General features: G+C 48.6%; 2 protein-coding genes across 2 annotated transcripts; one reads left to right on the top strand and one right to left on the bottom strand.

The window, feature by feature from the left end:
* Window positions 1–600: 600 nt before the first annotated feature.
* LOC106996059 (nephrin-like) lies at window positions 601–1,862 on the bottom strand. Its single transcript, XM_077949108.1, has 3 exons — window positions 1,536–1,862; window positions 813–1,351; window positions 601–726 (listed from the first exon to the last, which is right to left on the bottom strand). Exons 1-2 carry the CDS (start codon window positions 1,636–1,638, stop codon window positions 1,164–1,166), a joined length of 291 nt encoding a protein of 96 aa, XP_077805234.1. The 5' UTR covers window positions 1,639–1,862; the 3' UTR covers window positions 601–726; window positions 813–1,163.
* A 6,376-nt stretch (window positions 1,863–8,238) lies between these two features.
* LOC721109 (kin of IRRE-like protein 2) lies at window positions 8,239–16,989 on the top strand. The gene is given in 15 exon segments (XM_077949110.1): window positions 8,239–9,745; window positions 9,911–10,060; window positions 10,955–11,122; window positions 11,250–11,410; window positions 12,024–12,174; window positions 12,825–12,930; window positions 13,045–13,193; window positions 13,429–13,437; window positions 13,440–13,555; window positions 13,641–13,767; window positions 14,051–14,157; window positions 14,321–14,540; window positions 15,005–15,109; window positions 15,439–15,480; window positions 15,483–16,989. Coding segments are annotated over 15 exon segments (2,226 nt in total). The 5' UTR covers window positions 8,239–9,219; the 3' UTR covers window positions 15,572–16,989.
* Window positions 16,990–23,967: the final 6,978 nt, after the last annotated feature.

The following is a 23,967-nucleotide window of genomic DNA, read 5'->3' as shown; positions in this document are numbered from 1 at the left end:
AGCACTTCCCCAGAATTCCATCCTATTAAAATGAAATTCCATTGTCATTTCTATAATTCCTAGTCTTCCCCCCAACATTTTCAACCAGCTCCCTAACTTCTCAGGATTTTCTTAGAATTAGGCTTCTCTTTCATTTTAACGAAATTTCATTTTCTTACCTCCAAATCCCAAGAATTCGATTTAATACTAATGAGTTTTCGATAGTCTGTGGAATTACTAGCTTTTCTCCAAATTTTCTTTTTCTTTTTTTCTGGGATTCAAGTCGTTCCCTAAAATTCCTGACATTTCAGCTGAATTCTGAGATTTTTCACTAGAATTTTCCTTAATTTTAACGAAATTACCTTTTCTCTAGAGTACCTAATCTTGATTCAGAATTCCAATTTTTATCCTAGAACTCTGTTTCCCCAGAATTTTCCTAGGATTCCATTTAATTCTCATGGCATTTTTTGTCTTTCCTGATTCCCTGCCAAACCTCAGAATCTCTAGTACTTTTCCAGAAATTTAATCTTTTTCCAAGATTGCCCAAGATTCTGAAGGAAAGAAGGGGGCCTGGTCCTTCCCCCACATTCCTGGCCACCCCCATAGCCCTGGTGGCACCAACCTTGTACCATGTGAGGGAGGGCTCTGGGTTGCCCCTGATGGCCAAACACACCAGCCTCACCCGGGTCCCAGCCCGGAGCTTCTGCCCCTCTGGGGCACACTCAGTCCACAGTTTCTGGGCGGGATCTGAGAGGAGAGGCAGGAAGAGTGACTTTTTCTCTGGGCTGGGTCCTGAGGCTTGGGGACATTGCTGGGTAAGGGCAGACACTCACATTTTACGTTCAGGGTGAGCAACTTCTTGAAGGTCTCCTTGGCGAAGGCTTCACTGAAGGCCTCACATGTGAGGGTCAGACCGTTGTCCTCCCGCCGCACCAGGAATGTCAGGTTGGACATGGAGATGTAACCACCATGTAATCCCTGGCAGGGAATGAGCTTCAGATGTGGGGACTGCAGCACCCCCATCCATTGTGTTAGAGGCCTGAGTCCATCTCAGTCTCCAGCAGGGACACATGAGCCATCTCTAACACCCCTCTGTTGGACCCATGGTCCTCAAGGAGAAAGCCCCCAGGCTGCTGGACCCATCCCCTTCCCAAGCCACGAGTCATGCCCTGCACCCCCCATGCTCAGACCCAGGAGCCTGGCCCCCGCCTCACATCCATGATCGTCTCCTCCATGGGCAGCAGCTGCCGCCAGCCCAGCCACCATCGTAGCAGGACCCGTGGGCGACTGGACTTGCTGACACAGGAGAGTGTCACGTTCTTGTTCTCAACCTGGGATGCAGATCCCAGGATAGTAATGGCACTAGGGGGAACTGCAGGGACAGAGAGGGAAGACATTAAGCTGAGCTGAATTTCTCACATACCAGCCCAGAGAGAACAACAGGACTGGAGACACATGCTGAGATCTTTGGCATCCAGTAGGCATAATTTGGGTGCACACATAGATGGTTCTCTGAGGCACAGACCGACAGGTGGGCAGCTGGCACCAGGACTCACAGGTGACCTGCAGCATGATGCTGCGCTCCTGGGTCCCTGCAGACACGCTGTTATGGGCCTCGCAGCTGAGCCGCGCTCCATGGTCTTCTGGCCTCACTGTCATCACCAGCACACTGCGGGCCACGGCCTGGGTGTGCTCTGTGCCCCACACTGTGGATGCCGGCTGGCTTTTCTGGAGACAGGGACAGGCCTGGGCCAGCTCAGGACCAGCTCCCGGCCTCCGCTCTCCCCACAGTTCCCATGCCCGCGACTGCCCTCACCTTCAGCCACTGCAGTGTGGCTAAGGGATTCCCCCCTTGGGCCACACATGGCAGCTCCAAGCTCTGTCCTGCCCGCACATGCCCCTCATCCAAGCCTGGCCACTCGATGACAGGGGGTCCTGGAGGGACTGGGAGATATCAGTCACTCAATGGGCCTGGAGTAGCCCATCCACTATTTCCAGGCCCCACAACCTGCTTTTGAAACCCCATGTTTCTCTGAGTGCCTGAATTTCCATAATTCCTGTGATTCCCCTACACCCCCCAGTGCCTGCTCCCCATCCTCAGCGCCCTAGTTGGCCCAGTTCTCCACTTACACAGAACATTCACGGTGAATGAGGCCTTGATGGGGGCCTCCAGTGCTGGGCTAGACGCCTCACAGACTAGCAACTGCCCATTATCCGAGCTCTGGGGTGTCACCCTGGGATGAGAATTCATGGTTCTGGAGTCAGAGTCATCATCCGAAATCTGGGGAGTCAGGGAGAAGAGGCGGGGATGCCGCCTCTGGTCCCCACACCTAGTCTAAGTCCCCATGGCGACCTCCTCTGGGATCCGGGGTTCCATGGGAGAGATTCTGGGAGTGAGCAGCGAGAACTGGAGCCTAGAGAGACCCACATCTGATCAAACTTTAGTGCCTGGGACTCTGGAACTGAGGTTCCCATGAAGTTTTTTTGTTTATTTGTTTGTCTTTTGAGACAGAATTTGGCTCTGTCGCCCAGGCTGGAGTGCAGTGGTGCGATGTCAGCTCACTGCAACTTCCACTTCTTGGGTTCAAACGATTCTCCTGCCTCAGCCCCCTGACGAGCTGGGAGTATAGGCATGTGCCACCACGCCAGGCTAATTTTTGTATTTTTAGTGAAAACAGGGTTTCACCATGTTGACCAGTTGATCTTGAACTCCTGACCTCAGGTGATCCACCCACCTCAGCCCCCCAAAGTGTTGAGATTACAGGCATGAGCCACCACCCCTGTTCCCTGTGAAGAAGCTTTGAGAGTCAGCTTTGAGAGTTCCCCATGAAGAAGCATTGGGTCGCAGATGTTCATACGTAGCCCAAGCTTCATGCTTTCATCCCTGGGGTCTGTGGTTCCCATGGGGAAAATTAGGGGTCATGGTTGGGGTTTTTTTTTTCAGTTTCCACACCTGGCTGTGGCCTCCACAGTGAAGAGCTTCTGCTGGGAGCCCTCGTTCATGTTTGCAGAGATGTCGGATATTGTCTGTCCACCTTGGGGCAACAAGAGGGCTAGAGGGGTTCTGGGCTCCCCGCAAGATAGATTCTGGGGAGCATGGCCTGGAAGTCCTCAGAGTGGATGTGATGCCCCCTCCCTCCTGGTTCTAGAGGACAAGGGCCTGGAGCACAGCTGCATACCCTCCCGACTTTCTGGATGGCCTGAAGGCTGCAATCTTCAGTGCTGGGTCCTGGGCCTCCCCACTCCTCTCAACTCCTTGCTGGGTTGTACCATGTACCCCCATCCCTCAGCTTCTCATGTCTGCACCAGTGCTACTGCCCGTATCTCTATCTGGTCCTCAGCCTTGTGCTGGATGCCGCCTCCTCAATGTGCCCTCCCATCCACTGTGTCCCACACTGGCCTCAGCATCTCCTCACACCTTCTCCTGGGTCCCCATCCCAGGGATGACATCTTTTCTGGGGCCCTTAGGAGGGCACTGGTCAGGGACACACACCCTTCCCACTCCAGAGGCTTCATGCTGCCCCCTGCCACCCAGTTCACCCTCACTCACTCAGGAGAATGGTGATGTCAGGTGCTGGCTTTGCGTCCCCAGACAAACAGCTGACCACGTACCCTTGCCCAGCTACCCAGGGGACCATGGTGCCTGCCTCCGGGGTCAGGTGGACCAGCTTGGGAGGAACTGGTGAGAAGGGTCTGGGGTAAGCTTCCAGCACTGAGAAGGATTTGAAGATTGGAGCTCGGTACCAAGGGTCTGGGAGAGGAGAAACCGGGGGCTTGGACTCCTGGGTCCTGGGGTAAGGGAGGGCTTGAAGCCCAGACTCGTGGGTCCTGGGGGTCTGTCACCCATACCCAGGATGGAGAGGATCACTCTGGGAGACACGAACTCGGGCCCCATCATGGAGTGGCCGACCTGGCACTCATACTGCGCGTCATCGCTGAGGTCACAGGCCTCGATGTGCAGGTGGAATTCACCTGCAGGGGGAGCCGGAGGTCAGGGTTGCAACTTGGGCTGGTGGCTGAGGGTCTCAGGCTCTGATCCCTTACCTCTAGCAGGGTCCCCTTCCAGGCGGTACCTCGGGAAGCCTGGGATCCTGGGGTCGGGGCCCAGGAGCAGCCCGTCTTTGGCCCATTGCACCGCACTGCCAGGGGTGCTGACCCCACACCACAGCTCCACCGAGGCCCCCTTCACCACTGCCAGGTTTTCAGGCAGGGCCCAGAAGCCCTGGGGGATGGAGGCAGGAATCGCCAACTGTGTCAGGCCTGGGGACACAGCAGGGTGCAAGGAAAGGGCAGAGGGTTTGTCTAGGGAAGGTAAGTGGGAAATGGGGGCCACTTGGCACTGGGTACAAGGCTGGGATCCCACTCACCTTCAGTCAGCAGCCCCAAGAGCAGGAGAGGAGCCTTGAGCATCGTCCCCAGGGCCATCATGGGTCCCCCTACTGTTACCCCCACAGTGCCCGCAGCCAGCCACCTGCGTCTGTCTGGCTCTCTCTGAGTCCCTCTCTCTGTGTCTCTGCCATCTGCTTTTTTTTAATCTCTCTTTCCATTACTTTCCTCCCTTTCTCTGTTTTCCTCTCCTCCTGTCAGTGTCTCTCTATCTCTGTCTTGCTCTCCCAGTCTCAATCTCTGAGTCTCTTTCTCTGTCCCTTTAAAATAATTTTTTTTCTTTTTTTTTTTTTTTTAGAGACAGGGTCTCACTATGTTGGCCAGGTTGATCTCAGACTGTTTCCCTCAAGCCATCCTCCCACCATGGCCTTCCCAAGTGTTGGGATTACAGGCATGAGCCAGTGTCCCTAGACTGTCTCTTTATCTTTTCATCTTTCTCTCTTTGTCTAAGGCATTCTCTCTCCTTTTTTCTCTGTCTCGTTCTCTCTCTCAGTCTCTATCTTCTCTCCTGCCACCCATCACCCCTGCTCCTTGTCTCACTACTCACAGCCTCTCAAGAAGGACCTGCAGCCCAGAGTCTAGCAGGCCAGGAGCCCAGGAGAGCAATGAGGCTGATGCAGGCACTGGCAGAGTTGGCCCTGCTCTCTGACCCAACTTGAGCTCATCCTCACAGTGCAGCCTCCCCCAGGTGCCCTCCAGAGCCCCCAGCTCTGGCCTCTGCCCAGCAGGCTCCTCCCAGCCAGCTGGGCTGAAGCACAAAATCCCCTGTCAGCACAGGCCAGGCGTGTTCCTCGGTGCCTCCCCAGCCTCCATGGCCCCAGGGCCTGGCTTAGGCTGGGAGGATGGGAGAAGTCAGACCTAGGTGGTCTCCCAGCTCAGCAGGGGAGCAGCCAGCTGGGCCCCCAGCTCTTCCCTGCCCTGATACATGACCTTGGGAAGTCCCTTTCTTTCTTTTTTTTTTTCTCAAGGTAGTCTTGCTCTGTTGCTCAGGCTGGAGTGCAGTGGCATGATCTTGGCTCACTGCAGCCTCCACCTCCCATGGCTTGAACCTCCCAAGTTCAAGCAATTCTCCTGCCTCTGTCTCCCAAGTAGATGGTACTACAGTCATACACCACCAGGCCTGGCTAATTTTTGTATTTTTACTAGAGATAGGGTTTCATGATGTTGACCAGGCTGGTCTTGAACTCCTGACCTCAGGTGATCCATTTGCCTCGGCCTCCCAAAATGCTGGGATGACAGGCATGAGCCACCGCACCTAGCCTCCCTTCCTTTCTGGAGTAGACATTAGCGACTAAATGATGTCAGGGATCTCTGCTGGGGAGTATGCAAGAGTGAGTGTGAGAGACTGGGAGACTGTAGGAGAGAGGGAAGATATCCGTGTGTGTACATGGGTGTGAGAGTGGGGAAGGTTAGAGTGAACTGTGATCTGTAATAAGCACATGGAGAGCGTGTGTGTGTGTGACAGAGTCCTACATGGGAGTGCAGAGGGTGTGGGCAGGAGTAAAAGGCAGAGTCCAATTCTGCCGGCCCCCAGTATGGGTGCAGTGTGAGCCCAGAGTAGACGCCCTTTGGCAAGGACTGCATGAGCTTTCTTCTGTCTCTTTTTCTTGCCATCTCCCCCATCTCTTCTTTCCTTCTCCATGTCTCTCTCTCTTCCTCCCTCTATCCATCTTGATTTATCTTCCTTTCTTTTGAGATGGAATCTTGCTCTGTTGCCCAGGCTGGAGGGCAGTGGCATGATCTTGGTTCATTGCAGCCTCAACTTCCTGGACTCAAGTGATCCTCCTGCCTCAGCCTCCTGAGTAGCTGGGACTACAGGTACGCACTACCACTCCAGCTAACTTTTAAAAATTTGTTTGTAGAGACAGGGTCTCGCTCTATTGCCCAGGCTAGACTGCAGTGGTGTGGTCATGGCTCACTGCAGCCTCAAACCTCCTGGGCTCAAGTGTTCTTTCTGCCTCAGCCTCCTGAGTAGCTGAGACTACAGGCCCACATCACCATTCTGTTTTGTTTTGTTTTTTTTTTTTTTTTGAGAAGGAGTCTTGCTCTGTCACCCAGGCTGGAGTGCAATGGTACGATCTTGGCTCACTGCAACCTCTGCCTCCCAGGTCCAAGCGATTCTCCTGCCTCAGCCTCCCGAGTAGCTAGGAATACAGGCATCAGCCACCATACCAGGCTAATTTTTGTATTTTTAGTAGAGATGGGGTTTCACCATGCTGGCCAGGCTGGCCTCAAACTCCTGACCTCAGGTAACCCACCTGCCTTGGCCTCCCAAAGTGCTGGGATTACAGGTGTGAGCTACTGCGCCTGGTCACTTGGCTAATTTTTTTAAAATGTTTTTGCAGAGACAGTGTCTTGCTATATTGCCCAGGCTTGTCTGGAACTCCTGGGCTCAAGCAGTCCTCCCATCTTGGCCTCCCAAAGTACTAGGATTACAGGCATGAGCCACCGCACCCAGCCCTTGATTTGTCTTTCTTTTTTTCTTTTTGTTTTGTTTTCTTTTCTTTCTTTTTTTTTTTTTTTTTTTGAGATGGAGTTTCGCTCTTGTTGCCCAGACTGGAGTGCAGTAGTATGATTTCGGCTTACTGCAACCTCCGCCTCCTGGGTTCAAGTGATTCTGCTGCCTCAGCCTCCCTAGTAGCTGGGATTACGAGCATGCGCCACCACGCCTGGCTAATTTTTTGTATTTTTAGTAAAGACGGGGTTTTTCCATGTTGATCAGGCTGGTCTTGAACTCCTGACCTCAAGTGATCCGCCCACCTCAGCCTCCCAAAGTGTTGGGATTACAGGTGTGAGCCATCGTGTCCAGCCGATTTATCTTTCTATGTTTCTCCATCTGTTTGAGACTCTTTCTCTCTCTGTATTAAGTGGTTAAGTCTCAGTCAATCTTTATTTCACTGTCTCTCCGTCTCTACATGTCTCTGTTCTTCTGTTTCTCTGTCTCTGTTCTCACTTCTGTCGCTCCTCTCACCCCACACTCTGTCTCACACACACCAGGAGCTCCATAAATATTTGTTCTTAGCCACACTCTGACCACACCTCTTTCTCTTATGTGTCTCTCCATCTCTGAGTGGCTCCCCTCATCACATCCCTGGATTTTATAACCATATGCTGGTAGGCCTGCCCTCCCCGCGTGCACATACACTCGCCTGGGATAAGCTTCTTCTGCCTGCTTATCTCCTGCGGGAATCGGAAATGCTAGTTTTCTCCCCGCCTCCCCAAGAACTCGGCCCCACCTGTGTCTCGTTCCCCAGGAACCAGATGAGGCATCTGGCCCCAGCCCCCAGCTTCATCCTCCATGCTGGCCTTCCCTCTTCCCTCACATGCTTGACCCCTTGCCCTCCTCCCACCTCCCCTCTCCCAACTGCTCCCTACACCCCCTGGGAAATGGGCTGGATGTCGAGCTGGGGGGGGCGGTGGCTCTTTCCTGGGGGCCCTTGCCAGATGGTGTCCCAAGGGGCCAGAGCATGGAGCTGTCCCTTGCTGGGGCCTTTAATTAGCACAAACCTTCCACCCTCCACCTTGTCTGTTTTCCTTCTCCCAGTGCTCTTGGGACCTTGGGCTCTCCATCTTTCCATGTACATGGCCCCAGAGAGCCAGGAAGGGGAAGCTGCACCAAGTGCCTGGAAAAACAGTCCCACTACTTGAGTTCCTCCCCAAGACTCAGGAGTTCTGGGCCCATGCCATCCTATTTCAAAATCCATGCACTAGATATGCCACATAGAAGCCAGGAGTGTAGGCCCCCAGACCCCTCCCCTCTCAGACCCTGGGGTCTCAGTCCCTTCTCTCCAAGGACTCAGGAATTTGGGCCTCTGATCCTCCTGGCCACCCTACCCGCCCCTGCATCCCCCCGCCCCCCACCAGCCCCATACACACACACACACACACACACACACACACACACACGACTTAGGACAGATGTTCACCGTCTGATTTCCAAATCCTCCTGGGCCCATGTGGGGGTGGGGAGAGATTGGCAGTTAAATCCACCGACTCTAAGACTTAAGACCAGATATTCTGACCCCTGTCACCCTCTTCCAAGTGCACCATGCTGCAAGCAGGAGACCTAGGAGTTGAGTCTCCAGCCTCTCAAGGAACCAGGAGATCAGGCCATCAGCGTCTCAGCCAGCAAAGGCCTCAACCACCAGTCCCTTACAATCCTGTAAGTCCAACCCCTACTCCCAACCCCACCCCGCCATTTAGGGACACAGAGTCTGAGCCTAAGAACAGCGTAGAATCTGAATGTGGACCCCCCAGTTCTTACAGGTCCAGGAATGTCAGATCAGGGTCCCAGCTCCCCAGCCCTCCTTCAGGCTGCTCGGGGTCCCTCCCACCTGCTTGGCCAGCTGCGCAGCGTGGGAACGCCCCAGCTGGGCTGCATGGAGCGTCAGGACAAGCTGCGCGGTTCCCAGCCTCCCTGCCTGCCCTGGCCAGGCACCGCCGCCTCCCAGCCGTCGCCAGGCAACCAGGCCGAGGTGCCCGGCCAGCGGAGTGGGGAGAGGGGCTGGGCCGGGACTGCGGGGTCCTGGGAAAGGAGGGGCCGGGGTCCTGGATTCCTCGGTCTTAGGACGTTTGCAGCCATAACAAGGGAACAGCCCTCTGTTCCCCACTTTGAGGAGGGGTTTTGAGGCTGGGGGAGTCAAGGCAGGGGTCCCAACTGTCCCCCAGGTATTGGCGTGCCCTCTTCCCGACCCGCAGGCCAGAGGAGCCCCGGACCCCGCTTCCCCAGGGCGCGGAAAGTGGCGAGGCCCCAGAGGCCCCCATTTATAGCTCGGTTTCCACTGAGCGCAGTCCCTCCAGGACCTGGGCTGAGCAAGTTTCTTCCACTCTTTCCCTTCCCTCCTCCTCACCCCCATGCCTGCCCCTCAACCTTGGCAGGGCGCAGGTGTCCAACCCAGCCCGGACCCCCTCCTGGAACCCAGGTGTTCTGGCTCCCAGACCCCAATTGAACTGGGGGCGTCCACCCGCCGGGGGACCCCGCCCTGCATCCCCCATTCATCCGCGTCCAGCCCCGGGAGTTTCTCACTGGGAAGAGGGCGGAGCTCCCAGGAGGCGGACCCGGGCGGGGCGATCTGGATTGGGCCCTCTTGGGGTCTCCCAGAGACCCAGGGCGCGGAACTGGCAGGCGTTTCAGAGCGTCAGAGGCTGCGGATAAGCTCACTTGGAGGACTCCAGGCCAGAGACAGGGGTTCTCTAGGCTGGGGCGAAGAGTCGAGCGTGAAGGGGGCTCCGGGCCAGGGTGACAGGAGGAGTGCTTCCGAGGAAGAAGTTGACAGGGAGGCCCGTGCGACTGCAAATCTCGTGAACCTTGGGGGACACACGCTCAGGATGCTGGTCCCCGCCCTCCTCGTCCTGCTCTTCTGCTTCAGAGGGAGCGCAGGTACCGCACGAAGGGAGCGGATGAATATGGGGTGGGTGTGGGTGGATTGCTTGCGGGCTGCCCCTTCACTAGGGAGAAGGGAGTTGGGGGCTGGGACCCCTGGGTCCTGAATGAGGGGGCTCTTGAAGGTGCTAAGCTCAGCCCTGCTGCCCCCAACTTTCCTAGACCCGTCGCCCCATTTCCTGCAACAGCCAGAGGACCTGGTGGTGCTGCTGGGGGAGGAAGGCCGGCTGCGGTGTGCTCTGGGCGCCTACTGGGGGCTAGTTCAGTGGACTAAGAGTGGGCTGGCCCTAGGGGGCCAAAGGGACCCGCGAGGTAAGACGGTTCTCTCCACGCTGGGACGGGCTGGCTAGGGGTAGAGTTGCTGGGCTCGGCTGTACCTGCAGTTTCTATTTTGACATTTTAAGTTTGGGAAATTGATGGGCTTGGGTAAACATTTAGGAGTCCTGATTTTTGAGCTGCTTCTTTGAGGGTGACCTATAGAGTTTTGGAATTATTATGTTATTGCGAAATAGTAAACAGGCCAGGTGCAGTGGCTCACGCCTGGAATCCCAACGCTTTGGGAGGCTGAGGCCAGAGGATAGCTTGAAACCAGGAGTTTGAGACCAGCCTAGGCAACATAACAAGACCTTATCTCTAGAAAAAATATATATATATTTTAAACAAATTAGCCAGGCATGGTGATGTGCATCTGTAGTCCCAGTTACTCAGTAGGCTGAGGTGGTAGGGTTGCTTGAGCCCAGGAGTTCAAGGCTGCAGTGAGCCATGATCAAGCCACTGCACTCCAGGTAATGGTGAGACCCTATCTCAAAAAAAAAAAAAAAAAAAAAAAAAAAGGAAAAGGAAAAGAAAGAAAGAGAACATAAATGCAAAAAATACAGTAAACATAAACGGAAGGTTTACCAAATAATATAGACACTCACACAGCCAATACCCAAGTCCACTGCCAGCTCCCCAGAAGCCTCCGTATTCCTTTCCCCTATCATAGCCCCCCTCCCCCTCACTCCAGAAGTAGTATCTAACCTAACTTTCATGGCAATCATTTTCTTGCTTTCCTTTCTGAATTTATTACCACCAAGTTTGCAGTGACTCTGGGTTGGGAGGGAGTTAGAGTCTCTATTGGCCCAGTACACACTCTTTAATAGTGTCTTACCACCAAATGTGTGGACCGGTCAGAACCATGGCGTGCTGCCTCCTCCCTGACTCCAGGGTGGTCCCGGTACTGGATATCAGGGAATGCAGCCAATGGCCAGCATGACCTCCACATTAGGCCCGTGGAGCTAGAGGATGAAGCATCATATGAATGTCAGGCTACACAAGCAGGCCTCCGCTCGAGACCAGCCCAACTGCACGTGCTGGTAAGGACCTCACCCACTTGTCCCCTGGGAGCCCAAGGGGGCAGCCAGTATTAGCTGTGAGTAGCAGAGTCCAGGGAGCCCAGGGGAGTGGTCAATTGGAGCTGAGAGGATCAGGATCCATCTCTGACCCCAAATCCACCTTGCAGTCCCCCCAGAAGTCCCCCAGGTGCTGGGCGGCCCCTCTGTGTCTCTCATTGCTGGAGTTCCTGTGAACCTGACATGTCGGAGCCTTGGGGATGCCCGCCCTACCCCTGAATTGCTGTAGTTCCGAGATGGGGTCCGGTTGGATGGAACCACCTTCCATCAGGTCAGGTCCAAATTCCTGTGCTAGCCATTGCCCATTCAGGAAAACTTGGGGTACACTCTGACCACAGGCTCATCCCCAGGAGAAGAAGACATGGGAGGGCAGGGGTTCAAGGGTTTGGACTCTTGAAATATGATGCAGGGTAAAGATTCTAGGGCCAGACTACCTGGGTTCAAATCATGTCTCAGCCACTTGCTAGTTGATTGATCTTTAGTTAACCTCTCTGTGCCTCAGTTGCCTTATCTATACAATTGGAATAATAATAGCATGCATGTCATAGGGTATGGTGAGGATTAAATAAATAAATACCTATAAATGCCCAGAAGAGTGCCCAACACATAGTGAACCCTATATAAGTAAGGCAAGCTTATCCAACCTGTTGCCTGTGGGCTGCATGCAGCCCAGAACGGCTTTGAATGTGGTCCACCACAAATTCATATACATTCTTAAAACATGATGAGACTTTTTTGTAACTGTTTAGCTCATCAGCTATCATCAGTGTTAGTATGTATGGCCTAAGACAATTCTTCTTCCAATATGGCCCAGGGAAGCCAAAAGATTGGACACCCCTGATGTAAGGGGTAGATGGCATTATTATTCTTATCCATCCCTCCAGACCCTGCTGAAGGAAGGGACCCCTGGATCAGTGGAGAGCACCTTAACCCTGACCCCTTCCAGCAATGATGATGGAGCCACCTTGGTCTGCAGGGCCCGGAGCCAGGCCCTGCCTGCAGGAAGGGACACAGCTATCACACTGAGCCTGCAGTGTGAGTGCAGCTGGCCCTGGGAAAGAGGGGTGTGGGGCCCTGACTCCTGGGTATGAGGAAGGAAGGGACTGTGGCCCCTAGGGAATGAGGAAACTGGGACCTGGATTCCTGGATCTAAGAGAGCAGGAGAGGGCCAGGTATGGTAGCTCATGCCTGTACTCCCAGAACTTTGGGAAGCCGAGGCGGGCGGATCATCTGAGCTCAGGAGTTCGAGACCAGTCTGGCTAACATGTCGAAACCCGTCTCTACTAAAAATACAAAAATTTGCCAGGCATGGTAGCACACGTTTGTAATCCCAGCTACCTGGGAGGCTGAGGCAGGAGAATCACTTGTACCCCGGAGGCAGAGGTTGCAGTGAGCTGAGATCCTGCCACTCGGCAACAGAGTGAGACTCCGAGCAGGAGAGGACAGATGGCTGGGGGTCCCTGGGGAAAGAGGAAGCTGGGCCTTGACTCTCACATCTGGGAGAGTAGGAGAGGATAGAAGTAACTGGGGGAATTGGGAACTGAAAGCCCAGACTCCTGACTCAAAGGGAGAAGGGGATTAGGGGCCCAGACTCCTGGGGTGGAGGAACCAGGGACTGGACCCCTAGGCCAGTGACAGAGGTGTTCCTGGTCCTTGCCCACCTGACCATTGTCCCACCCTCACAGACCCCCCAGAGGTGATTCTGTCTGCTTCACCACACACTGTGCAGGAGGGAGAGAAGGTCACTTTCCTGTGCCAGGCCACAGCCCAGCCTCCTGTCACAGGCTACAGGTGAGGACGAAGACCACCTCTCCCTAGCCCCAAGAGTGAGCTTGGGAAGGGCTGGGACCTGAGTAGGTGTGCCGGAGAGCAGGGACAAGGGTAACAGCGCCACCATTTCCTCAGGTGGGCAAAAGGGGGCTCCCCGGTGCTCGGGGCCCGCGGGCCCAAGTTGGAGGTCGTGGCAGACGCCTCGTTCCTGACTGAGCCCGTGTTCTGCGAGGTCAGCAATGCCGTGGGTAGCGCCCACCGCAGCACTGCGCTGGATGTGCTGTGTGAGCTGGGGCGGGGCTGTGGGTGGGGTCAAAGGTGGGCGAGGCTTTCAGGGTTGCTGAGGGGCGGGGCTTGGAAGGGCAGGGCCGGGAGAGTGGGCGTGGGGTATTAGGAGAAAGAAAGAGTGGACTTGGGGCATATTCTTGCCCCCTAGGGTGTGGTGTTTCTATGGGGCTGATCCCGGGTCAGGGACTGCATTCCTCCCCGGCCTTGTGACCTCTCATCTCCTTCGTCCAGTTGGGCCGATTCGCAGGCAAAGCCAGAGCCCCTGTCCGTGGACGTGGGGGAAGACGCCTCCTTCAGCTGCGCCTGGCGCTTGAACCCGCTTCCACGGGTAACGTGGACCCGCCGCGGTGGCGCGCAGGTGCAGCCCTAAATCTGAGGCGGTGGCTGGCGGGGAACCAGGCTTCCTTGCAAATCCGGCTTCTGACGTCCCTTCCCTGTCGCAGGTGCTGGGCTCTGGAGCCACATTGCGCCTTCTGTCGGTGGGACCGGAGGAGGAAGGCGACTATGTGTGCAGGGCTGAGCCTGGGCTCTCGGGCCAGTGGGGCGGCGCTGCGGAGGCTCGGCTGACTGAAGGATGAGAAGGCGCAGCTTCCTAGGGGACCTAGCCCGTCCTGGGATAGGGAGTGGACAGAGTGGGCAAGGGCTAATGCAGTGGGAGTGGCCTGGAAGGAGCTTTACACCCAGCGGGGCCTGGAGACCGACCTATTAAAGGCGAGGTTTTTAGGGGAATCGGAGTTTGGAGGCAGCATGGCCTGACTGATTAAGGTTAGCGGAGAGTGCGCTGGCCAGACCAGGCTTTGTTACAGCCTTTGCGGAGAGCAAGGCCTCTCCTCTGAGTGACCCACCGTCTCCATCCCAGCTCCCCCAGTAGTGACCGCCCTGCACTCTGAGCCTGCCTTCCTGAGGGGCCCTGCTCGCCTCCAGTGTCTGGTTTTCGCCTCTCCCGCCCCAGATGCCCTGGTAAGGAAATATCACTCCTCCTGTGACCCATCCAGCCGTGATCCCTGACCTCCCACCTGGCCCCCCGAAACTACTGTGACCATCTCTGCCTTCCCAGACATCCCTCCTGCTTCTTCCTCCCTTCCTCAGTCTCCTTGGTGTCCTCACTCTTTTATGCCCCCAGGTCTGGTCTTGGGATGAGGGCTTTCTGGAGGCAGGGTCGCGGGGCGGGTTCCTGGTGGAGACATTCCCTGCCTGGGAGAGCCGCGGGGGACAGGGTCCGGGCCTGATCTCTGTGCTACACATTTCGGGGACTCAGGAATCTGACTTTAGCAGGAGCTTTAACTGCAGTGCCCGGAACCGGCTGGGAGAAGGAGGTGCCCGGCCCAGCCTGGGCTGTAGAGGTGAGACCCCCGCCCGAAGACCCCAAATCTAGAGAGTCTAAACCCCACAAACTCAGGGATCCCCCAGCCGATGGTTGCAAAACCTCAGACCCTCAAATGCAGAGACCTCCAAACCTTGGGAGTCTCAAAACTGTGGCTCATTGATTCCCAAGACCCCCCCCAACCACAAATGCCTTCACATTCTGAATCCTAAACCAGAAGACTCCTCACACCTAGGGACCCCCAAAACAGAAACTCCAACGATTGCAAAGCAAATTGCAAAGTAAAGGACCCCTCAAACTCCAAGACCTTCTAAAGCCAGGGAGTTTAAACTCACTCTCAAACTTGGGGAACCCCAAATTCAAGGGCCTTTGGATCTCCAAATGTGCAACCTTTTGAACCCAGGGATCCCAAACTCAATCCCTGAGCCCCTGCTTCCTGGTTCACCCTCAGCCTTCTCAGGATGTCCCCTCTGCTCCCTGCAGACCTGCTGCCCACTGTGCGGATAGTGGCCGGAGTGGCCGCTGCCACCACGACTCTCCTTATGGTCATCACTGGGGTGGCCCTCTGCTGCTGGTGCCACGGCAAGGGTTAGTGCCTGAGCCCCGCCCCAGCTCCTCAGGCGCCAGCCCCACACACACCCTGCCTGCCCAGTGACCTGACCTGGCCTTGGGCCTTGGCTCCAGTCCCATTTCCAGCTCTGCTCAGGGCTTAGTTCGCCTTGAGGTTCTGGTTCCCTCCTTAAGCCCTAACCAGACCTTCCCAGGGTCACATTCCTAGGTGGGAAGGATTCTTATTGGTTTCCAACATCCCCACCCGATCCGCCTCATTAGTTCCCAGTCCTCTCTCTTCCCGCTTATTGTTCTGCACACATTGTGACCCTGTCCATCGCTTAACTCCACCCGTCGCTGTTCTTCAGCCTCAGCCTCTTTCTCCGAGCAAAATAACCTGATGCGAATCCCCGCAGTTTGCGAGGCCCTGAAGAGGAGGAGACAGGCCGCTGCAAGGACCGGGTAGGATGCCAGGGTCTCCAGACCCGACTGTGCCTTTAGACCCAAATAGTAGCCCAGTCCCAAGAGGGCCCCCACATTCAAACAGGACTCTAAGGCCAGGCATGGTGCCTGACGTTGGTAATACCACTTTGGGAGGTGGAGACACAAGGATCACTTAAGGCCAGGAATTTGAAGCCAGCCTGGGCAGCATAGCGGGACCCTATCTCTACAAAAATACAAAATAAAATAAAATAAAAAATGAACCGGGTATGGTGGCACACACCTATAGTCCCAGCTACTCAGGACACTGAGGTGGAAGGATCCCTTGAGCACAGGAGGTAGAGGCTGCAGTGAGCTATGACTGCACCACACACTCCAGCCTAGGCTACAGAGCAAGACCCTGTCTCCATTAATTTTTTTTGTTTTTTAAGTAGGAGGGTTCTAGTCTTTTTTTTTTTTTTTTTTTTAAACAGAATCTCACTCTGTCACCCAGACTGGAGTACAGTGGCACAATCTAGGCTTACTGCAACCTCTGCCTCCCTGATTCAAGTGATTCTCCTGCCTCAGCCTCCTAAGTAGCTGGGATTACAGGCACCTGCCACCACACCTGACTGATTTTGTATTTTTAGCAGAAATTGGGTTTCACCATGTTGGCCAGGCTGGTCTTGAACTCCTGACCTCAGGTGATCCACCCGCCTTGACCTCCCAAAGTGCTGGGATTACAGACATGAGCCTCCACGCCAGGCCTGAGGGCGCTAGTCTTAACAGTGACCCCGCACCCAAATGTCACCCAAGTCCATGCCCCTGACCCGATTATTCCCTAGGCCCACTATATCCCCTCAGCCCTTTTTTTTTTTTTTTTTTTTTGAGACGGAGTCTTGCTCTGTCGTCCAGGCTGGAGTGCAGTGGCGTCGAACTCAAGCTCCACTGCAAGCTCTGCCTCCCGGTTTTACGCCATTCTTCTACTTCAGCCTCCCGAGTAGCTGGGACTTTCCCTCCATCTTTAAAGCCTACAGCATAGCATCTTCAAAAAAACCTATCTGACTCCTCTTCTGCCTCACTCTTACTTTAAAGGACACGTGTGATTGCAGTGGGCCCACTAGGATAACCCAAAGATAATCTTCCTATTTTAAGCTAATCATCTAATTTGCAAACTTATTTCCATCTACATCCGTAATTCAGCTTTACCACATAACACGATCTATCCATAGATTGTAGGGATTTGGGTCTGGCATCTTTAGGTGGGGACATTCTACTTATAACAATATGTAGAAAATTACTGCCTAATGTAAACAAATTGTAATATTTATTGTCTCTCTCTGGACAGATCCCTAAAGCACTTCATCTGTATCTGCAATCCTATGTTTATTTTTAAAATATAGCTGTGAATAAACATCACAAAATTATTGGTCAATTTCAGTGGTGCATTCATGTTTTGATATTAATCTTTGTAATTTCCTGCATTTTAACTAGTGGAAATAAAAATACATCACATGTAAATAAATATGAATGCAGTGAAATTATTATAGAGAACTAGTTCAATGAAAACGAATAACTTATCTTTCTTTTAAGCATAACATCTATAAATTTAAGTGCAGTTTTAAAAGGGGAAAATGAGTAGAAAAAAATAAAAGAATTACGTAATGTACAACAATTATTAAGGAAAAAAGCCCATTTGTCAGAAAAGAGTAAGTTATATGCCATTAAAGAAATTAGAAAGTATCATTCAAATAAAAAAAAAAAAACAAATAAGATCTACGTGAATGTAACTTGACAAAACAGCAAGAATTTCAGATATATTCAACATAGCCATGTACACAGAGAAACTTCTACCTTAACTTTGAAGTTCAAAGTTCCTCCTGAGCTTAGGGAGGGTGTTGTGCAGTTCCAGGGAAGAAACAAGTCCAATTACAATCTGTAAAGTTTTCCACTACCAACAGTAGGCTTTTGATCTGAGATTGCCACACGTGGTTTATGTTCTGTGAAAGGCAGATGTACAAATAGGAAAGCTCTCTACTAAGTCTTGGCAAATGCCATCAAGAAGGTAGGAGGGCTGAGTAACAAGCGAAGTTGATACTATAAAGAAAGTATAAATTTATGTCTCTTTGTCCCAATGAAAATGGCCATATTGAAAAAGATGCAAACTATCGCAAGAACAGAAAACCAAATACTGCATGTTCTCATTCATAGGTGGGAACTGAACAATGAGATCACTTGGACACAGGAAGGGGATCATCACACACTGGGTCCTATTGTGGGGAGGTGGGGGGGGAAGGGATAGCATTAGGAGATACGCCTAATGTAAATGACGAGTTAATGGGTGCAGCACACCAACACGGAACATGTATTCATATGTAACAAACCTGCACGTTGTGCACATGTACCCTAGAACTAAAAGTATAATTTAAAAAAATTTTTTTAATTTAAAAGAAAAGAAAAAGATGTAGAAATGCAAGGTGAAATGGAGAGGGGAGCAGTAGGAGACTCAATTGCAAATTAAATTACAATTGTGTAAATTTTGAGATAACTGTAGCCTTTAAAATATTTGAGTAAATATTTTTATCTCTAAATGAAATATTATTCAAAAATTTTTTTCACAGATGTGTCATGGCATTTAGATATTTTGTAGTTAGTATTGCATGTCCAGAATAATTATAATTGCAACCACCTCACAGAACAAAGTAATTATAAAAAGTAGCATTGATTTTTCAGCTAAGAATTTTTAAGTGTCTTAAAACTCTTCATTGAAAAGCTACTTTCTTTGGTAAATTGATTAAGGTCACTCCAGTGACCTGTGAGACGTTTATTAAGCTGTACTATTCCAAAGCTTTTTGAGGGTATGTGTACTGATACTCCTTAAATAGCCATGACTGTGGCAGTGAGATCTGGATCACGTTTGCAGGGCGTTTTCCTAAAAAGCATGTACGCCGGTTTTTTTCCTCTTATTTCTCTTTAATTTTGGACATTTTCAATATCTTCATTGCTTTCAAAAGTCTAAATGACTGAGTATTAACATCAATTGAGAAAATTATTGTTTCTATAGAAAATGTATGTCACAGTGCAGCTCTTTAACATTTCGTTTTTGGGTTGTTTAAAGGTAACATAATTTTAAAAACCAGGATGACTTATTTTTCTATGTGCAGGGAAAATATCAGAGCTAAAGGGTTAATGTGAATATTACATCTTTAAAGCCAAAAGGAAATTCAAGGAGGCCATCGAGTTGCTTTAGACTCAGCTATAGTTTCATTTCCCTTTTGTTTTAAATTTTGTTTTATACTCAGCAATATTACGTTTATAGACAGATTTTAAATTTTACCTTATTTATTTTAAATTCTACTTAATGGCAGAAATTTTATTACTGGAATAAAATTGGACATTATTCTGCTTTTCAGAAAATAAGAAAAGATTCTTATGACACAACAATATGGTTAATTATTAACCTAAAGACAAAGTCAGAGAACGTAAAAATGAAATAAAGCAACATAAACATGAAATTCTACAAATGGAGGGTGATACATGGAGAGAGCTAAGATTTATGCTGAGGCCCAAAAAAGATGAATAAAAATGACAGGAATTAATTAAGCGATATGGATTCTCCCTTATGTTAGTTGCTATTTCTACTAATAATGAATAATCTTGTAATAAGTACTGTCACTTTCAACTGTGAGGTAAGTTACACTCATCATGGTTCACATTATTATTTTAATTCTTTATGTCCAAACACATCATTGTGGTTACCTCTCTCTTCCCATACTGCTATTATTGCTTTAACTTTTAGCACCACCAATCCATTCTGGATTGCTGGAGTGATCTTTTCAAAAATGTAATTTGGATTAAGTACTCCCTGACATAAAGCAATTTAAGTTCATATTACATTATATTTGTGACTATGGGCATACTCAAAAACCAGATAAACATTTCAAGTTATTGTTAGGAAACAAAAGCTAAAACTATGAGTCTGCTTAATTTTCCTTCGAGGAATAGGTGTTGAGTTTTATTCCTGGTGGGTAAGTGGCCATGCACTGCAGAAAATCAAAACCAGGCTCACAACTCTAAATTCCTCACTGAATTGGCCTTTCTTGCACCCAGGAACAAAGACCCAGGAACAAAAACATCAGAAATGGAGCCCCGTGGCTGTGCCTTTTATAGATATTGCTCCCCTCTGATAGTAAGACAAAAAATGACAACCATTGAACTTTGTCTTGGGCTAGGCTACTTGAGACATGATCTCTCCCTAGTTACTGCTGAACAACAGCCCCAAGTTGCAGGACTCAGGGATGGGAACAGGCAACTATTAATTCATGGGTTGGGAAGAAGTGAACACAGATCTTAAAAAGTAACAGCCTTTCCCCCCACAATGTGGAAACTGAAACCTTCTGTAGTAAGTAATAAGCTGACAAATAAAGGTTTCAAAGTAAGTGAGAGGAAATAATGGTTTTAAAAAGCCCCAAAAGCTCTCATTAAGATAACTTACAGATCAATTCAACAATAGACTGTGTTTGCATGTGTGCGTGTGCGTGTGTGTGTGTGTGTATATACACTATATTGTCTCACTATGTTGCGCAGGCTGGAGTGCAGTGAAAATCTTCAATTTTACAGTGTTGAGAAGTGGGATGTTTAAGGGATGATTAGGTCATGAATAGAATGATGACAGTATCCTAGGAGTGGGTTAGTTATTGCAACAGTTGGTTCCCCATGAAAGAATAAATTTGGGCTTCTTCCACTCCCTCTCTCATGCACTCTTCCCATTCTGCTTACTGCTGTGGGAAGATGCAGAAAGAAGGCCCTTGCCAGATGCTGGTACCTTGATAAGAGACTCCAAAACTACGAGAAATACATTTATTTTCTTTAAAAATTACCCAGTCTGTGGAATTCTCTCATAGCAACATAAATGGAGTAAGACACTGGCCCAGCCAAGTTGGCATATAAAATTAACTATCACAATCACAATCACAAAATCAGAGTAAGCTGGCAGAATACCAGAATACACAGAGGAAAACAAGGCTTGAGAGACGTTTTTTAAAATTATGTTTTTAAGATTGGAAAGAATAACACCTTTTCTTTCACCCAATTATCTGCAAGATATTTCATGATCTAAAGTAGTAAAATTTGAAAAATTCTTAGAAAGCTACTTAAGAAGTCAAGAGGACAGAGATAATTCATCCTAAGAGATAATCAGTAAAGTGGTGTCTTGTTTGTGAAAACACATGATCTGTTTCTCTCTCTGAAAACTACATGGTGTGAAGACAGGGACTCTGTACGATATATCTACTGCTGTTTCCTCATAATATAATAGCATGTCATGTATATACAAGAGTTAAAAATGAAACAAAATCCCCACAAAACCATAAATGAATGATATAAGAATGTATCGAAAGATAACAAGAAGATGTCCTCACTAAGGTAATACCATGTAATACAAAGGGTTAAAGTTAAAATAAGTCTAACTATGATGCATGTGCATAGACCAATCAATACCTCCATGTAGAAATTCAAGGTATAGACCAATACTGCATAAATATTAGACAAATAATGCTGATCGATAGAAAAAAGACTTTATCAAAAAGTTTTAAAATATTTTTAAATGCAGTTAATAAAATATTAATATAGCAATTCTAAGAAGTTGTAAGAATAGCAATTGTAAGCAATTTCAATACATTTGAGCTTTTATATATTCAAGATGTCATGCTGGACGTTTTGCAAACTTAGTCCATTTATTTCTTTAAAATGTACCAGTATTTTACTAAGATGACAAGGCTGCAAGTCCCTACCAAAGAATTTTGATTCATAGATTTGCTGTGGACTTGATAATATGCATTTCTAACAAGGGTCACATTTAAGAACCGCCGATCTATATACATTTTAACATATACATATATTTTTGAGACAGACTCTTGCTCTGTCACCCAGGCTGGAGTGCAGAGGCACCATCTCAGCTCACTGCAACCTCCACTTCCCAGGTTCAAGCGATTCTCCTGCCTCAGCTTCCCAAGTAGTGGGGATTACAGGTGCCTTCCACCATGCCTGGCTAATTTTTGTATTTTTAGTAAAGACGGGGTTTCGCCATGTTGGCCAGGCTGTTCTCGAACTCCCAACCTCAGGAGATCCACCTGCCTTGCCCTTCCAAAGTGCTGGGATTACAGGCACAAGCCACCACGCCTGGCCAATACAACAATTTTTAAAGCTGCTTTAAGATAAATTTTAAAAACCACGTTGCTTTCTTCCACAAAGTATGCTTAGTTTCAAGATATTATTAACAATTCTCAAAATATTCCATTCTATTTTATATCACCTAGGATTTTGGAAAAAGAAATCACTATTTCACATAAAAATCCATATTCACTTATTTTGCCTTTATTAATATTTTAAAATTAATTACACAAATCCATAATTGATTATTAGTTTTATGGTCTTATCAAGGCTTTTGTTTTCCCTATTGATAATGTGTTTTATTTGTGATACTGTATTTTATTATTCTTTGAATTAATTCTTAAATGTGGTCTTATTCCTTCTGGATATAAAACTGACACCCATACATGTTGGGAAATGGAGTAATTATTCTGTAAATTTTGTGGAAACACCTGTGTTTCTTTGAATGTTCACTACTTGTATCTAGTACTAGTTATGTGATTAACTGAAGAGACTACTTTCATTTTTTCTAAAAAGAGCAGCTTTTTAAAAGTTATTTACTATAGTGTACTAACATCTGATTTTCCCTCTGACACCAAAATTTATATGCAGTAATTTGTATTCACCATTTATAAATTAAATTTATATTATTACATATTCTTAAATAAATAACTATTTGCTGGTAAATATAAACTGCAATATTACCTAGAGAGGGATGATAAATTATAAACTATTTGAAAGTAGTTTCTGAATAATTATGTTTGCTTCCTTTCCTACTTAAAACTATAAATGTATAAACCTTTCTGTAATTATTTAGTGATAATTAGGTGATTATCACTTACAATTTTTCTATCAGAAGAAAAGGCAATACTATTAAACTTATAAAAGTTAATCTTAGTGGACAATATTTCGAATTTCAGATTTATAGTTCAAAGTTAACATATTATCCTGGAATATAATATGTTTGCCTCTAAATACGTGAAGAGTAAATATAGCAATAGTGTTTATGATTTAAAATAAATACTTTACATTCAACAGCTTAACCGTCATCAATATGCAAACTAATTAACATTTCTCAAGAAAGCATTCAAGACAAAAATATTTATATTTACTTGGCCATTGAGTTGTCAGACATCAAAAAGGGTTTTTTGGACACAAAGAGATAGAAGTAATTTAAAAAGGCCACAGAAACCTCAAAGCTGAAAAATGCAATGGATGAACTGAAAAATGCATGAGAGGGTCTCAACAGTAGAAATCTCAGCACAGTGATATCCATATATGACAAAGCTCCTCATCTAAGATCTGGAACAAGTGTGGCTACTTTTACCACTTTTATTCATCACAGTACTTGAAGTCCCAGCTAGAGGACTTAGGAGAATGAAATAAAAGGCTTCCAAATTGGAAATAAAAGGAAGTCAAATAGTCACTGTTTGCAGGTGACACGTCATATATATATGGAGAACCCTAAAGATTCCACAAAAAAACCTACTACAAATAATAAACATTTCACAAAGTTGCAAGATACAGTATCAATATATAAAAATGAGTAGCACACCCATGTACCAATAGTGAAACACTTAAGAAAGGAAACCAGAAAGCAATTTCATTGCAGTAGTTACCCAACGCCCCCCAAAAAAGATACCTAGAGAAAAACTTAACCAAAAAGGTGAAAGATCTCACAATTAAAACTATAAAACATATATGAAACATATTAAAGCAGACACAAGTAAATGTAAACATATCCCATGTCCAAGCACTAGAAGATTATTGTTAAAATATCTTTATCACCCTATGTGATCTACAGAATCAATGGAATCCATGTTAAATTAGGAAAGATATTCTTCATAGAAATAGAAAAAAAAAAAAAAAAAAAAAAAAAACGGCCGGGCACGGTGGCTCACGTTTGTAATCCCCAGCACTTTGGGAGGCTAAAGCACATGGATCACAAGGCCAGCAATTTGAGGCCAGCCTGAACAACATGGTGCAACCTTTTCTCTACTATATATACAAAAATTAGCTGGGCATAGTGGCACACGCCTGTAATCCCAGCTACTCAGGAGGCTGAAGCAGGAGAATCACTTGAACCCAAGAGGCAGAGTTTTCAGTGAGCCGAGATGATGCCAGAGCACTCCAGCCTCGGAGACAGAACAAGACTCCGTCTCAAAAAAAAAAAAAAAAAAAAAAATCCTAAAATTCACATGGAAATGCAAAATACTTCAGATAGACAAAAGAATCTTGAATACAAAGAACAAAACTGGAGGCATCACACTACCTGATTTCAAAATATACCACAAATCTAGTAACCAAAACAGCATGGTAGTGGCAAA

Source organism: Macaca mulatta, chromosome 10 (assembly GCF_049350105.2).
Source record: "Macaca mulatta isolate MMU2019108-1 chromosome 10, T2T-MMU8v2.0, whole genome shotgun sequence".
Lineage (NCBI taxonomy): Eukaryota > Metazoa > Chordata > Mammalia > Primates > Cercopithecidae > Macaca > Macaca mulatta.
The sequence above is the reverse complement of the archived record's forward strand: the minus strand, read 5'-3'. Positions and strand labels throughout refer to the sequence as shown.